Below are 16,026 nucleotides of genomic sequence, written 5' to 3' on the forward strand. Positions count from 1 at the left end.
TTATTGTTATTACTTATTATTACTACTATTACTATTATTACTACTACTATTATTACGTTTTTCGTCCGAAATTTTATACGTAGTGTAAATTTACCTGTTTCATCCAAAAAGGTCACCCCGGTTTATGAATAATTTATACGTATTGAGTCCAGTCACCCCGACATTTTCGCTCAAGGTTCATCACTGTTCATTAGTTTTATTATCTATCTTAACCATTGTTATTACTTATTACTACTACTATTTACTATTATTACTATTATTATTAGGATGATTATTTTGAAATTTTTCTCTAGATCTAATTTTGTTGTTCAGCTAGTATTATGTCTTTAGTTTGAATTTTAAATATATTTTATCAACATCTTGCTACAAGTCAGCCCCGTTTTTCTTTCAGCAGTGTAAATTTATATGTTTTCGTCCGAAGTGTAAATTTATACGTTTACGTCCGAAAATTTTATACGTAGTGTAAATTTACTCGTTTCGTCCAAAAAGGTCACCCCGCTTTATGAAAAATTTATACGAGTCCAGTCACCCGGCGTTTTTGACCTAGTTTGTTACTTTTATTATTATCTTTTGTAATCTTTCTATACAAAGTGATGTGGTTTTCGGCATTTAACGCGGAAAATATTTTCATCAATATAGTTTCTCATTCCTTTTGAATTCTTTTAAGTACAAGATCTGAATCCAAGATCAAAGACACATGCAACCATCTTGCTGATTTCGCACGGTCGAAGAACATACCGTTTAGCTTCAGGATCGTCATGGTACCCGACATGCTGGATTTCAACATAAATCTCCTAGAACTCGACCGCAATGAAAAGATTGCGGTCTACTCAGCGGTCTCGTTATCATCCCTCATCGTAACGCCAAACCGTCTCGAACATCTGATGCGAGAGATTCGAAAGATCAATCCTTGTATAACCGTAGTGACCGAAGTTGAAGCAAACCACACCTCGGCCGCATTCGTTGACCGTTTCATCGATGCTTTATTCTTCTACGGTTCACTCTTCGACAGTTTATCGGTTTGTTTGGGAAATGATGAGCTGAACAGGAAGGTGGCGGAGTCGGTATATTATGCTTACTCGATACGAAACATTGTGGCGTCTGAAGGGGACGATAGGACGATTTGACACACTGGGATCGATGTTTGGAGGGCGTTTTTTGCTCGGTTTGGGATGGTGGAGATTGAATTGAGTGGCGAGTCGTTGAATGAGGCGAAGTTGATGGTCGACAGCTTCGAGTGTGCGAATTGTTGTAAGCTTCGTGTGGATGGTAGGTGTTTAGTTGTGGATTGGAATGGAGTGCCGATTTTTTCGGTTTCTGCTTGGAAGTTCATATGATGTAGTTGTAAAACGTTGTAGTTTATGTTCTGATTATGTGAAGTGGTGTGGTCACTGGTCATAGTAATATTAACGGTTAAACTTAATTGTATATATATCATCAAACATAAATGAACCCTTATTACCGATCATTAAACATGCAATAAAAAATATCCTTAAAATGTTTACAATTGTAGTTTTCGTAGTTTAAAATTAGGTTTTCCCATTTTTCTGAAAAATATGTGTAGTATAGCATTGAATATTGTCTTTTCAACCGCAAACACTATGAAAAAACATGTTAGAAGTTATTGAGTTCAAATCATCTGAATTCTGACTGCAGTGTTAAACTTTTAGAACTCTAGAGTATAGAAGATTACAAATTTAACTGATACTAAGACCATGTGCAGTTAAAACTAGGCACACCCGGGCATTTTACGTCATATGACGCCTATTCAGCTTTTGGACATTTTGCAAAAAATGGGTGTAGTGGGAAAAATACCCTAAAACGCCTCTCTCTACCTCTCTCCCAAAATCCCTCAAAATTTGTGCCATATACACGTTTTTGTAGAAAACGCTTGGCCCAAAACGCCAGTGGCCGACTACGGATGGTCTAAGGAGACTTGGTCTAGTGGTATCAGTTTGTGTTAGTTGCTATCTATTTCCATGAAACCATGAGCTTGAGCATTGAGGGTTCGAGTCCAGCACTAGATAATAGTGTAAATTTGATAATAGAATTAGAGGATGTCTATGTTATCCATTAAGAAAACATATTTAGCTGGTGATTAAACAATATTTTGTGATCTTTAGTTCTTTTATTCATTTTGTAAAATAATGATTATTTTTTCCTTGTCGGGTAGCAAATTGATGAATCCGAACAAGACTTGTGCAACACGTTATCAAACGGATTGTAAATAGATAATAAACTTGTTCTGGGGTTATAAGAGACAATAACGGGTTGTGAACAAGTCATAACAAATTTGTAAGTGTTAAATGAGTCGTAAAGTGGGTTGTTAGGTTAAACTTATAAATTTAATGTACACATTTTTTTTAAATTTAAACGGATTAAGAGTCTATTTTATTTATAAAAAAAAACTATTGAAAGCACAAACGAATCTCAATTTTCCTATTGTGTGGAATCTTACAATAATATAAAAGCAATACAATGCTTCATATGATATTCAATTAGGGTGTTTACATCAATATCATATAATTGCCAACTCACCTATTTTTTTTTCCTATTATTGCCAAATAATCTCGCACATCTTATTTAATCCTTAAGATTTTCCAACCAAGCTAATCATTTTATTCTCTCTCTCTCTTTTAGCTTATTACCCCCACCATCTCCTATATTCCAGTAACGTAGATGGGGATTAATCGTTTTCCGGTGAGTTTATATTTTATACTCTAACGGACAACAATGTATATATATTTCCAGTAAGGTTATATTTTTTTCCGGTAAGGTTTTATATATTTTTTAATTGTTAAATGATTTTGTTATAATCTCTTTAGGTTATATATCAAAATCCAAGATTGAACATGATATGTTGAAGTTATTACGATTTTCCGGTAAGGTTTTATATTTATTTTAATTGTTATATGATTGTGTTATAATCTCTTTAGATTATATTTCAAAATCCAATATTTAATTGATATTTTGAAGTTATTACAGTTTTCCGTTAAGGTTTTCTGGTAATGTCTGATTATCGTATTATACCTTATTTCATTTACAATTGTTTTTGTTTCCGTTTTTGTTTGTATTTATATTAATTATTATATGATTTTCTTATAATCTCTTTAGGTTATATATCAAAATCGATCGTATATACAATGGATATTTTCCCTATTTTGTTTTTCCTGTAAAACGATTCAGATATTCAGGTTATCAATTAGAACATCAATTTTACATTTGTTTACATAATTCAAATCTTCCATAATTGGTAAATTATTTATTATGTGATATTAATATTAATATTTAATTTTCTCATTTCAGGTTATGTCCTCAACTTGATATAGTCAATTTCATGGATCGATGATTTATTGATAAGATTTCTTATTTTTTGTTTAATATAGATGTATATTTTTGTTATTATTCATGTGTTTATGTATTTTTCACAATTCATGTAATTTATTTGATTTTTATTTAATCAATCATATATTATTGTTGGTCAAAGTCTATTTAATATACTTTAGTTATTTTGATTCATTTGAAATTTAATATCATAGTCAATTAAATAACCAATGTTAACGTAATTAAAAACATTATTATACTTTCCAATATTATCGTACTTCACATTTTAAAATAATACACATTTAATATGACATTTTAGAAACCGATTTTCACCATTCAAGTTGGGATTCTCACCATTTAAATGAAGATTACTAAAATATGTTATATAGTTTGACTTTCACCAGTTGTTCAAAAACCAAATTTTAATTAATTTGACGATTTCATAATTTTTCAATATTCATGCCTTAAATAAAAAAATAAAATTTTAATAACCATTTTTAAATATTTCAAGTTATTATAATTTTAATGTCACTTTCAACTAATTCATTAATATATTTATTCCTAGTGTCAAAAATAAAATATATATATCTAACCGAATATCAAATTCGGATTCTCAAAATAACAACAAATTAAACTTTAAACCATAAATTCATAAACTACTAAATATTTCTTTACAAATAAGTTGACCATTTAATTATAGCTTAAAATTATGCTCTCATAAACAAAAAAATGTTGACCGTACTATTATAGGAAAAACTCCATGTATTTTTAAAAATAAGTTAACCATTCATTTATGGCCTAAAATGAAGGTTTTATTTAAAATAAGTTGACCATTTAATTATAGCCAAAAATTACATATTTGATAAATCTGTTTTAAATTTTACGTCACAAAAAACAAAAACCTTTATTTTAGACAATTTCTAAAATAAAGTTTTATATAATAATTATATATGAATGATATTGAAAATATCGTTTTTAAATTAATAAGAATGTTTAATCAGTTGATATTGAAATGTAGTTGACTTAGAATTTATTTTTATTTGTTATTATTAATTATAATTACTAATAAATAACAATTAGTACTTACTAATAATAGAATTTACAAAAATATGTTATATAGTTTAACTTTCACCAGTTATTCAAAAACCGGATTTTAATAAATTAGATAATTTCATAATTTTTCAATATTCATGCCTTAAATAAAAAATATTATTTTTAATAACCATTTCTAAATATTTCAAGTTATTATGATTTTAATGTCACTTTCAACTAAATCTACCTATACTATTAAAGCAAAACATCTATTTCACATGTTCTTTAACTAGGTTATCCACATAGGATGCTAAGTATACAATTTATATAAATAAATTACCCACCTAATAAACAATTTAGTTATAAACATTAACTCCTAAGTTGAAGATGATTTAAAATTAAATGGTTATAATCTTCATTTATTGAGTAATAAAGGCAATTAAGTGTCTTCATTGTTATTTTTTAAAATTTGAGACTTTGTTATTTTGTTAATTTTTTAGGGAAATTATTTATAAACGTTTTGAGACTTTGTTATTTTTTTTTTGACTGGATGTATGGATGTTTGGATTGAAATTGTGGTTTAAGTCTCGAGGTTTGATTCTATTGTTGCTTTATTAAATGTTATAATAAAAGTTATAATTTTTATATCCCATTGTTATATTCATATTTGTAGCATTCTTTATGTTGTATACTTATATGTTTTATAGTTTCAATAAAAATAGTTTTTATAACACACAATTTATGTTACAACATATACATGTTTACGCTTCATAGTTTACAACATGTGACTTCATTAAATGATGAAGTTTTAATTCATATATCTTTTTTGTTTCATGGTATATGTTTTAAATTATCATTTTTCTTTGTTTGTTTTTGTATGTTGGATTCTTTTAAGTGAAACAACAATGTGATACCTTATATTAATAATATTAGATTATCTGACGTTTGTAATTCATTAAAATGTATATAACGCGCGCGCACACACACACACACATATATATATCGAGTTATATATATTTTTACCTGTGTATAACACGAGATCTAACCTAGTTTAAATAAATACAAACCACACAAAGAGTCATGTCCAAACAAATATAAAATCTCAGTGAAATGAGAACAAAAAAAACCCTTAAAGTAAGCATTTCAAATGTCTCACTATAATGTCAAGTTTGATAGTAGCTCGCTTATATCGTATATCTAGAAATTCATTTGTCATGATCCCGTATCCCCTCACAAAACGAAAATAACCGGTCACTGAGACAACCGAAAACTCCCTCCCCTTCAACATGAAAGGATCAGATCCTTGAATCTCTAGCGTGCTCTCTTTATAATCGATATCAATGAACATGACCAAAAAGGTCATGTACAATGCCTTTCCATTGATGCTAATATATAATTTTAGTAATTAACTTGATTTTACAAATTTTTTAATTTTGGAAAAAAATATTTTACTTAAAAACCAATAACCACGATCGGGTAGATAACCCGTCGCGTGTGGTATAGTTTAGGGTAAGAATCAAGTATCGTCCACGGACACTGCTTTTACTACTCAAATCTTTTCTTATATTACAAAATAGTTTACTTAATTAGTTTTAGAGAATTTTTTTGTGAATATTTGCAAAGTAGTTTTTGAAAAAGTGATTTATTAAAGAGAAAAACATTATAATAAAACAATGTTGTTTGGGGTGGGATCCACTTGAAGTATATTAACCGGGAAATATTATCTCAAGTGTTATGGTTGTTAGTAGGATGAGCAAAATCGGTATTGAATCGGTACTAAAGTTTTAAGTTTCGGGATTGGTACGGTATCGGTACCGGTACGGTCCGGTATGGTACGGTACCGGTATTTCCCGATTTTTTTACCTTCGGTACCGGTATAATCCTGGTACCGTCTCGGTACCAGTACCGAACCGAATATTTCGGTACCGGTACCAGGAATTAGCGAAATTCGGGATCTGGATTTTCGGTACCGGTACGGTACCGTGCTCATCCCTAGTTGTTAGGCCGGTGATCAGCTAGACGCTTTAACGGGTTATGTTCTTGATGTTATTATGAGGTGCTCCCCACTTGGCTGACACCCACTCCTATTCTTTGCGGTTTTTCAGGCTCACCAAGGGTCGTGTAGTTTTATCTAGTTAAATTAGTTTTACTTTTATGGTAAATTTGTTTGTGTGCTCTACCTTTCTTTAAGAAACATAACTTATAAAATGGTGATTGATCTTTATTAAATGTGTGGCATTGAAATAATAGGGAATACCTATAGACCGCAAACCCCTAATGTGAGTTCACCAACCCTTGGCTCGTGCTAAAGCCTAATATAAAGATTGTGCAAGCGATGTCGCGAGTCGGGTTTTGGCTTAATACCCAAGCCTATCATATAAATAGTGCGAGCTCAAAGTATTGTTCGGTTTTACACTTGGTGTTAATAAAGCTTTTAGCGAGTTTAACTTGTTGCAATGTTACAATCATATTTTTTTGGACCTAGTTTACCGAATATTTAATGTTCATTAATTAAGAAATTATGCATTCGGCCTAGGCCGGCCCATGGGGAGGTCAAAGTGTCACACCCCAACCTACGGCGGAAATGCCGGGACGTGGACTGATTGTCACAGCTCGCAAGGTTACTATCACGCACAATTATAAATTTAAATATCTATTTATTTAATTTAAATAACACCATTATTCGTTACAAAAAAGAAATCCAAGGTAAACAAAACATCAAATAATTCAAATGAAAATTTAAAGTCTCAAATAAACTCTTCTAGCATTAAGTCCTTAAACAATTCTTCTAAGTCCATACTTCACATCAAACAGTGACCTGCATATGCGTTGAAAATATTATAGTTTGTCAACACGGGGTTGAGTGAGCAACACACCAGTTCAGTTTACATAAATAATAAAATACGTAGCTGCAACGAGTCAAATGAGATTAACAAATCAACCAATGAGCAAATAAAATGAAATGTCGAAAAGCACAAAGCTAAATCGACTAGCGTATGATCATACTATTTTCTGAGATTATGCTGGACCTCTCCGAATGCGATTCACATTGAGCACATAAACATATAGAAGTATGGCATGAGATTAGTTAGCACATTAGACAAACAGTTGCAGTTTTGTGTATAGATAATTGTGAAAATATAATAAGTTACGCATATGTCCCCAAAACAGTATGAAAACGAGTAAAATGGAGGGGAATGTGGTACTCACTTCAAAGACGAACGAGGATGACAAAGATAGGAAAAATGATGAAAAAGAATCACACACGAACGTTATGGGCTATGAGAATAAAGGATATGTTTAGAATAAAGATTTTGATTACGACAATAGTTAAGCGACAACCGAAATAATAATATCATATTTGTAAGGATTTATTGTTAAACTCCTATTTTTGCTTTAAGAAAACATAACTTAATAAAATGTTACTTTTAGTTTTATAACTAAACTAATCGATTTATATATTTAATAAAACGTTAGTTTTTAAGTAAAATCTTCTTTATGTATCTTTATATATGAAAAACGTATCTTAGTAAAATATATAAATAAAAAACGTGAATTAAAGAGTATTAAAAAGGCCGGTTCTTAGTAAAATAACTTTGTTTAATCATTATTATTATCAATAAAAGAAGTTTTTTTTATTTAAAAGAAATAAAATGATCATTTTCCAATAATATGGGGTGAGAGAGGGTCGAACCCGTGACCTCCACTCCCACATACAAACGTTTTACCAGCAGACCAGATTACACAAGTGCAAACATAACCAGATTTGAAAATACATAAACAATTCGTCTGTTCATCCCCAAATTGATTAAATAAACCCTAGAAAACTGATTTGGTTCAATCGTTTACAAACAATGAAAACGGGTTTAGGGGTGTTGTTCCCCTTGAAATCACGATCACAACCATGTTCTTAATTACCTTTATTGGTGAGCAGAAGAGGGATAACGAGAGAGCAACAGAGCCGGCCATTATAATGCGAAGGACGGGTTATTAACGAGCAAGATGATTCAATTGAATAGAGGGGTTTTGTCAGTAACGTTATAAGGAAAGATTGTATGAATTTAATTGCGATAATAACAATGTTTACGCGGTCAATGGCTGTCGATCGAGTGTCGGTTAGGTCTAAAAAGGAAAACGAGTCAGCAGCGAGTAATTAACTTAATTGTACTGTCGGTGAGGCCTCGAATCATGCTCTGATTTGATTTCCTTAATCAAAAATTGATTACAAACAAATATGGACAGTTAATTAGGTGATTGTTTGATTCGGGTACAAGAAAACCCGTTAAACAATGATATGGGTAAATGGGTTAACCAAATAATGGAAATGGGTTATAATGGAATTTACATGCAGGCCCCTCAAGCTTGGAGCTGGACACAAAATGGTTGGAAGTTTATGTTTTGGGCTAAAAAGAGTAAATACATTAAAGATATTTTTATAAAAATAAATTATTAATTATATACTCAATTTAGTTTGATAAGCTCGATATGTTTAATAATCCGAACCTCGAATCGAGTCGGGTAAAAGTACAAGTTTCGAAAACCCAAGTTGTTACACAAAGAGGGTGACCGTAGAAGGCCCGGTCTCCCATTGGGCCTGCGGTTTATAAAAAAAATTACTTTTACATATATACTATCAATTATCAATTTTTAGACCATCAGAATTTGAGATTGATTAAATAATGTCCAATGAATGATAAAAACCTACTAGTCTAATACCCATTAAAGACTTAATGGACTGCCCTATAGTGTCTCAAGAAAAACTTAGCGGATTGACAATTACTACTATTGAGAATTAAATGTTGTTATTCGAATAAAATGTTAGAGAACACTGAACACAAAGAGTTTATTGAGCGTCTTGCTTCCAAAAATGCTAGAAAAACTTCACATTAAGTATTTTAATTAGATCATTTTGCTTAAATACTCTTGTTTTGTTTATTGGTATTACAATTATATATCTAAATTATATATGAGTTATTAAGTTTGTATTATTGGGACCATCGTTTTGCATGTACGTCCCTGCTTTTCGCGTGCATTTAAAGCTATCATTCTTTAATTTTCTTGAACATTGGCATCTTATCCTTCGATAAGAAAGCTAATGGTGTATATAGAGATGGAGTACATTTTCAAGACCTATCATCGTACAACAAGATAAAGCTTTGATGCATTGAATTTGCTACTAGGAGATTGAGTTAACGAGTGGTGAAAGGAGTTCAAAGAATATTACATCAATCTCTAGTAGTTGAATCTTATGTAAAGAGTTCTTAGCCGAATCAAAATATATATTAATATTAAGACTTGTCACAAGTTAAAGAAACTATATATAAAATAAGTACAACCCATGAGGATAGTGATTCACTCGTTCGACCCACCGCGTTACAGGCGGCCAAGAAGCTTATTGGTCAATGTGGCGATGTCACGTGTCATCCCTCAGGTGCGTGGGGGCCACAGCACGTGCTTTTCACCCACCAATTCAGTGGGTTCATTTGCCCACGTGGCATGCTCTTTTGGTCCAACAAATTGATGGTGAAGACACATGGGTCAATTAGGGTACAAACTTCCGGTTGATAAAAGGATTCGGCATTCTCACACAGGAGGAAAAAATCAATGGTAGCAGTTGTAATGGTTGGAATGTGGTTTATTTGGCGTGACCGCAACCAAAGAATTTTTAACAATAATCCTTGCTCGGTCTCGAAGATATTGGATGACATCAAGGAAACTTCATTCCTTAATCTGAAACATAGATTCAGGTGGAAAAATTTGTCAATAGATAGATGGTTAAAATTTGATGTAAACTTGTTTTGATTCTATCTTTGGTGATGTAATTGGTGATGCCTTCTCTTTAGCATCTTGCTTCGAGATTGGTTTGGTGGAATGAATATATGCAAGCTTTTTTGTTCAAAAAAAAAAAAAAATTAGGGTACAAACTTCATGTGGCCTGAATGTGATATTGTGATCCCAAAGATAATAAAGACAACTCAATATAGCCCTACCACAGGGTACGTTAGTGGGTCCCACTTGATTGATTATATTATATGATCCTTTTACCGTATCGTTTCTCCTAAGAATTGTCACATATTTTCATAGTTGGTATTCAGTTTTTGTCTAACATATTATGTAGTATTCTTTAAATAATAAGTGAACGCTTTACTTGTTTATCCAAATGTATACTTGGAACTGTCTTATCAAAATTCATTTAAGCTAAACTTAAAACCTAAAGATTTAGTAATATTTTCATTTTGTGTAAACATTCAACTATTGTATTTTTTATTTTATGTATTTTAAGCATGCAAACTTGTTACAAGTAAACTTATGATATCCTGTCAATACTTGCTACCTAACGGGATTAGCTAAATCGTAGCTTATGTAAGACATGTGACTCTCTTGATATAGACTTATAGTATAAATTTAGTGAAAGCAAGATTTAGACACAAGATGTGTATTAAATAAGAATAAGATATTCACTGTCACACCACCTATAAAGATCGAAAAATCCCATTATTATAAAAGTCAAAAATCATTTTCGGGATTTGACGTTCAACCTGCTTTATCGACATGAATCGATTCACTACCATATAGTCAAGATTCTTATTATCCCTTAATTAATCAGTTTTTTTTTGTAATTACATTAAATTTTCTTAACAATTAACATTTTCTGTATTCATGAAGTTCTATGTTATGTTTTTATATTACAAATATATTTAAACTAAAAAGAAAATGTATACATTTATCATTTTATGAGTGAGATATGATCAGATAATACTGAAGAGAACAGGCAACCCAGATACAATCTTGTTAAATTTAAAAAGTTTAAACAAAACACTTGTACACCACGCATAAAACACTTGTACATTTGTCAAAATTCTCCCACTTTCAGTTCTTGGAAAAAGGTAGTCATTCAAAACCACACACAGCACACTCCACACTTCACAAATTCACCCAAACACCACCATTAAAATTACCAAAATCCATCATGCGTATTCACAAAACCCAAATCCCCATCTGGGTTTTGATCCTTGGAACTTAATATTCAAAAAAGTTTAATTTTTTCTGCAAACTGTTTCAAGAAAATGGCTTCTGGAAGTAAACCAAACTCAAAGGTTATGAGCAAAGCCACTGCACAGTTTACAGTTGATGCAAGATTACATGCTGTGTATGAACAATTAGGTGACTCAAGTAAGTCTGTTGATTACTCACAATCACTCAAAACGACGTCACATTCATCCATACCCGAACATCAAATAACCCAATATTTATCCAAAATACAACGAGGTGGTCACATACAACCCTTCGGTTGCATGATCGCAATCGATGACTTCACGTTTAAATTCATCGCGTTTAGCAAAAACGCGCGTGAGCGGTTGGGTTTCGCCCTGCACTCCGTCCCGAGCATCGAGAGAAAAGAACTCTTGATGCTCGGGACAGATGTAAAAACTTTGTTTACACCTTCGAGCTCGGTTTTGCTCGAACATGCCTTTCGGGCCCGGGAGATTACGCTTTTGAACCCGGTTTGGGTTCACTCGAAAAATACGGGGAAACCGTTTTACGCGATTATGCATCGGATTGATGTTGGGATTGTGATCGATTTGGAGCCCACCCGGGCCGAAGACCCCGCTTTGTCTATAGCGGGTGCGGTTCAAAGCCAAAAGCTTGTGGTTCGGGCCATTTCGAGTTTACAATCGTTACCTGGTGGGGATATTAATATGTTATGTGATACGGTCGTGCGAAATGTGCGTGAGCTCACGGGTTATGATCGGGTCATGGTGTATAAGTTTCACAAAGACGAGCACGGTGAAGTGGTCGCGGAAAGCAAACGGGCCGATTTGGACCCGTATATCGGTTTACATTACCCCGCAACCGATATCCCTCAAGCTTCAAGGTTTTTGTTTAGACAAAACCGGGTTCGAATGATAGTCGATTGTCACGCGACTAATGTTCGCGTGATCCAAGACGACGCGTTAATGCAACCACTGAGCTTAGTGGGCTCAACCCTGCGGGCCCCACATGGGTGCCACGCGCAATACATGGCTAATATGGGCTCAATAGCTTCATTAGCCATGGCGATTATTATAAACGGGCCCGATGACGAAAACACGGGCCAACGGGCTTCAATGAGACTATGGGGGTTAGTGGTTTGCCACCACACGTCGGCCCATTACATCCCGTTCCCGTTACGCTATGCGTGCGAGTTCTTGATGCAAGCATTCGGGTTACAACTAAACATGGAGCTACAATTAGCGGCCCAAATGTCCGAAAAACATATTCTAAAGACGCAAACGTTGTTATGCGATATGCTTCTTCGCGACTCGTTAACGGGTATCATGGCCCAACGACCGAGCATCGTTGACCTGGTCAAATGTGACGGGGCCGCGCTATATAACGAAGGAAAATACCACACGTTAGGCGTGACACCAACCGAGCCTCAAATAATAAATATCATCGAGTGGCTAACCGCGTGTCATGATGACTCGACCGGGTTAAGCACGGATAGTTTAGCTGATGCGGGTTACCCGGGTGCCACGGGTCTTGGGGACTCGGTTTGTGGGATGGCAGTGGCTTATATAACATCTAAAATAATATTATTTTGGTTTAGATCAAACACTGCAAAGGAGATCAAATGGGGTGGGGCTAAACATCACCCGAATGATAAAGATGACGGGCAACGAATGAACCCGCGGTCTTCACTTAACGCGTTTTTGGAAGTGGTTAAGAGGAGAAGTTTACCATGGGAGAATGGTGAAATGGATGCAATTCATTCTTTGCAGTTAATATTAAGGGATTCTTATAAACATGTTGAGGAAAGTAATTCGAAAGCTGTTGTAAGTGCGCGAGATGAAGAAATGGTGGAGAGTGTGGATGAGCTTAGCTCGGTGACTCGGGAAATGGTTCGGTTGATTGAGACCGCGACTGCTCCGATTCTGGCTGTTGATGTTGAGGGGAGGATAAATGGGTGGAATGCAAAAGTTGCGGAGTTGACGGGTTTGTCGGTTGAGGATGCGATGGGAAAGTCGTTGGTTCGGGATCTTGTGTTTAAAGAGTCGGAAGAGACCGTTGCTAAACTTTTGAATCGCGCGTTAAGAGGTGCGTATTTGTTGATTTTTTAATGATTTGGTTTAATGTCCGGGTTTGGTCAAATTGATTCATTCATAAGTAAACGGGTCAAATTGTGATTTCTACCCGTAATCGTTTGTACTAAAATCAAACCCGTAAATTTCGTATTAAGTTCATGTCCTGTCAGATTTTCGCACCCCTAACACTGGCCCGTTTCAACCCATACTAACAACTTACGGCCCGTTTCTGAACTAACACAGGTCAAGAAGATCAAAACGTGGAGATTAAATTAAAAACCTTCGGTTCATCAACCAAAGAAACCGCGGTTTTCATGATCGTCAACGCGTGTTCAAGCAAAGACTACACCAACAACATTGTCGGCGTTTGCTTCGTGGGCCAAGACGTAACGGGCCAAAGACTTGTCATGGACAAGTTCATCCAAATCCAAGGTGATTACAGGGCCATTGTCCAAAACCCGAGCCCGTTAATCCCACCAATCTTCGCATCCGATGAAAACACGTGTTGCTCCGAGTGGAACACTGCCATGGAACGACTCACTGGGTGGGCCCGGGCCGACATCATAGGGAAAACGTTAGTTGGCGAGGTATTCGGAAGCTTTTGTCGGTTAAAAGGCCCGGATTCTTTAACAAAGTTTATGATACTTTTGCATAATGCAATTGCGGGCCAAGATACCGACGGATACCCGTTTTCGTTCTTTGACAAAGACGAACAACCCGTTCAAGTTCTTTTAACCGCTAACAAAAGAGTTAACATGGCGGGTGTTGTTATCGGGGCCTATTGTTTTTTAAAACTCGCGACACCCGAGTTGCAACAACTTGTTAATGTACACATGCAACAAGAGAAGAAATCCTACAAGAGAATGAAGGAACTTGCTTACATTTGTCACCAAATTAAGAACCCGTTGCGCGGGATTGGGTTTGCGAATTCGCTTCTAGAAGCATCGGGTTTAACCGAGGATCAAAACAAGTTGCTTGAAACGTGTGTAGCGTGTGAGAAACAAATGTTTAAGATCATAAAAGATGTTGATAAAGAAAGCATACAAGAAGGGTGAGTGTTATTGCATAATATGGTTGTTTGATCAAAGTTATTATTATTATTATTATTATGAATTATGATAAAGTTATAAACATATTTTTTTGGTTGGTTATATAGGTTGTTAGAGATTGTGAAGCATGAGTTTGTACTCGGGAGTGTGATCAATGCGGTGGTTAGTCAAGTGATGTTAGAGTTGCGAGATAGAGGTCTGAAACTGATTTGGGATATACCTAAGGAAGTCAAAGGATTGATCGTTTATGGTGATCAACCTCGTGTTCAACAAGTGTTGATCAACATTTTATTGAACGTGGTGCGTCATTCACCGCTGCCTGGTGGTTGGGTGGAAATTCGAGTTCGTCCAACCACCAGGCAGGGTTCTGATGGAAAAAATGTTGTTCATATTGCCTTTAGGTATGTTTTCTACCCTTGTACGCGGCTTTAAACTACGAACTTTTTGTTTTTTTTATTGTTTTGAAAAAGTTGATTTATTTGATGTGCATTGTGAAGGATCATGGCTCCTGGTGAAGGACTTCCACCAGAGATGGTTCAAGACATGTTTAATAGCAGTCAATCGTCAACCGAAGACGGTTTAGGGCTCCGGATGTGTCGAAAGATTGTAAAACTTATGAACGGTGACGTTCAATACATTAGAGAATCAGATAGATGCTATTTCTTAATCATTCTTCAACTTCCACCCGATCGATTAGACATTTAACGAATAAACAAAATAGTGAAATATTATCCACGAGAAGTCACGTTTTTTGAGATTTTGGACCGTTTTGTGACATGGGTTTGTCAAGCGGAAGTATCTTTGAAATGGTTTTTGTGGCTACATGGTTTTTGTACTAATTTGTATGTACTAAACATACCGGTTATGTTTGGTTTATAGTATCTATCTAGTTTGTATAAATTCGTCTTTCTTTTAATTTATTCAGAAGTTGTAGTGTTGTCATTTGTGTACTCTATCCATATACATTCTCATAGCAAACTCTAAAAGGTGATAATTTGTCACTTTATCTAAACATAGGGCTTTACATGAACGGAGTTAAGTCATGGCCAGCTCGAGCTTGTGCTCGGCTCGGTTGATACATGATTCGAGCCAAGCTGGCTCGGTTTGTAAATAAACCAATTTTGAATGAGTTTTTTTTTAGCTAGCTTCAAGCCACGAGCTAATTGAATATCTCTAGAGTTGGGACTAGAGGTGCACAAAAAACCCGAACCCGGAACCGGACCCGAAATAAAAACCCGGAACCGGTTTTTTAATACCCGAACCCGTACCCGACCCTACCCGTAGTGTACGGATAGGGTATGCATTTCGGCACTAAAACCCGAACCCGAACCGGACCCGATTTGTACCTGGTAATATGGAACCAGGTTTGTCCAATACCCGAAACCGGGTATTTCAAATACCCGAAAAATACCTTAAAAATACCCCTAAAAAGTGCAACCTTTTAAAAAATCCAATCTATACCCGAAAAAAAGCATGAAAAACCCACAAATAGGGTTTTTTCAATACCCGAAAATAGGGTATTCAAATACCCGATTTTAGAATACTCGGTTCTATAT

The 16,026-nt window shown here is 34.6% G+C and overlaps 1 protein-coding gene across 1 annotated transcript; it reads left to right on the forward strand.

Moving 5' to 3' along the window:
* Positions 1 to 11,306: 11,306 nt before the first annotated feature.
* LOC143633454 (phytochrome B-like) lies at positions 11,307 to 15,390 on the forward strand. The gene is made up of 4 exons (XM_077101763.1): positions 11,307 to 13,434; positions 13,665 to 14,472; positions 14,578 to 14,871; positions 14,968 to 15,390. The coding sequence occupies exons 1-4, from the start codon at positions 11,424 to 11,426 to the stop codon at positions 15,173 to 15,175; spliced, it is 3,321 nt and encodes a 1,106-aa protein (XP_076957878.1). The 5' UTR covers positions 11,307 to 11,423; the 3' UTR covers positions 15,176 to 15,390.
* The last annotated feature ends 636 nt before the right edge of the window (positions 15,391 to 16,026 follow it).

The sequence above is a fragment of the Bidens hawaiensis genome, unplaced genomic scaffold, assembly GCF_021521415.1.
Source record: "Bidens hawaiensis isolate Kalapana, Puna unplaced genomic scaffold, B.hawaiensis_p1.1 tig00006734_1, whole genome shotgun sequence".
Lineage (NCBI taxonomy): Eukaryota > Viridiplantae > Streptophyta > Magnoliopsida > Asterales > Asteraceae > Bidens > Bidens hawaiensis.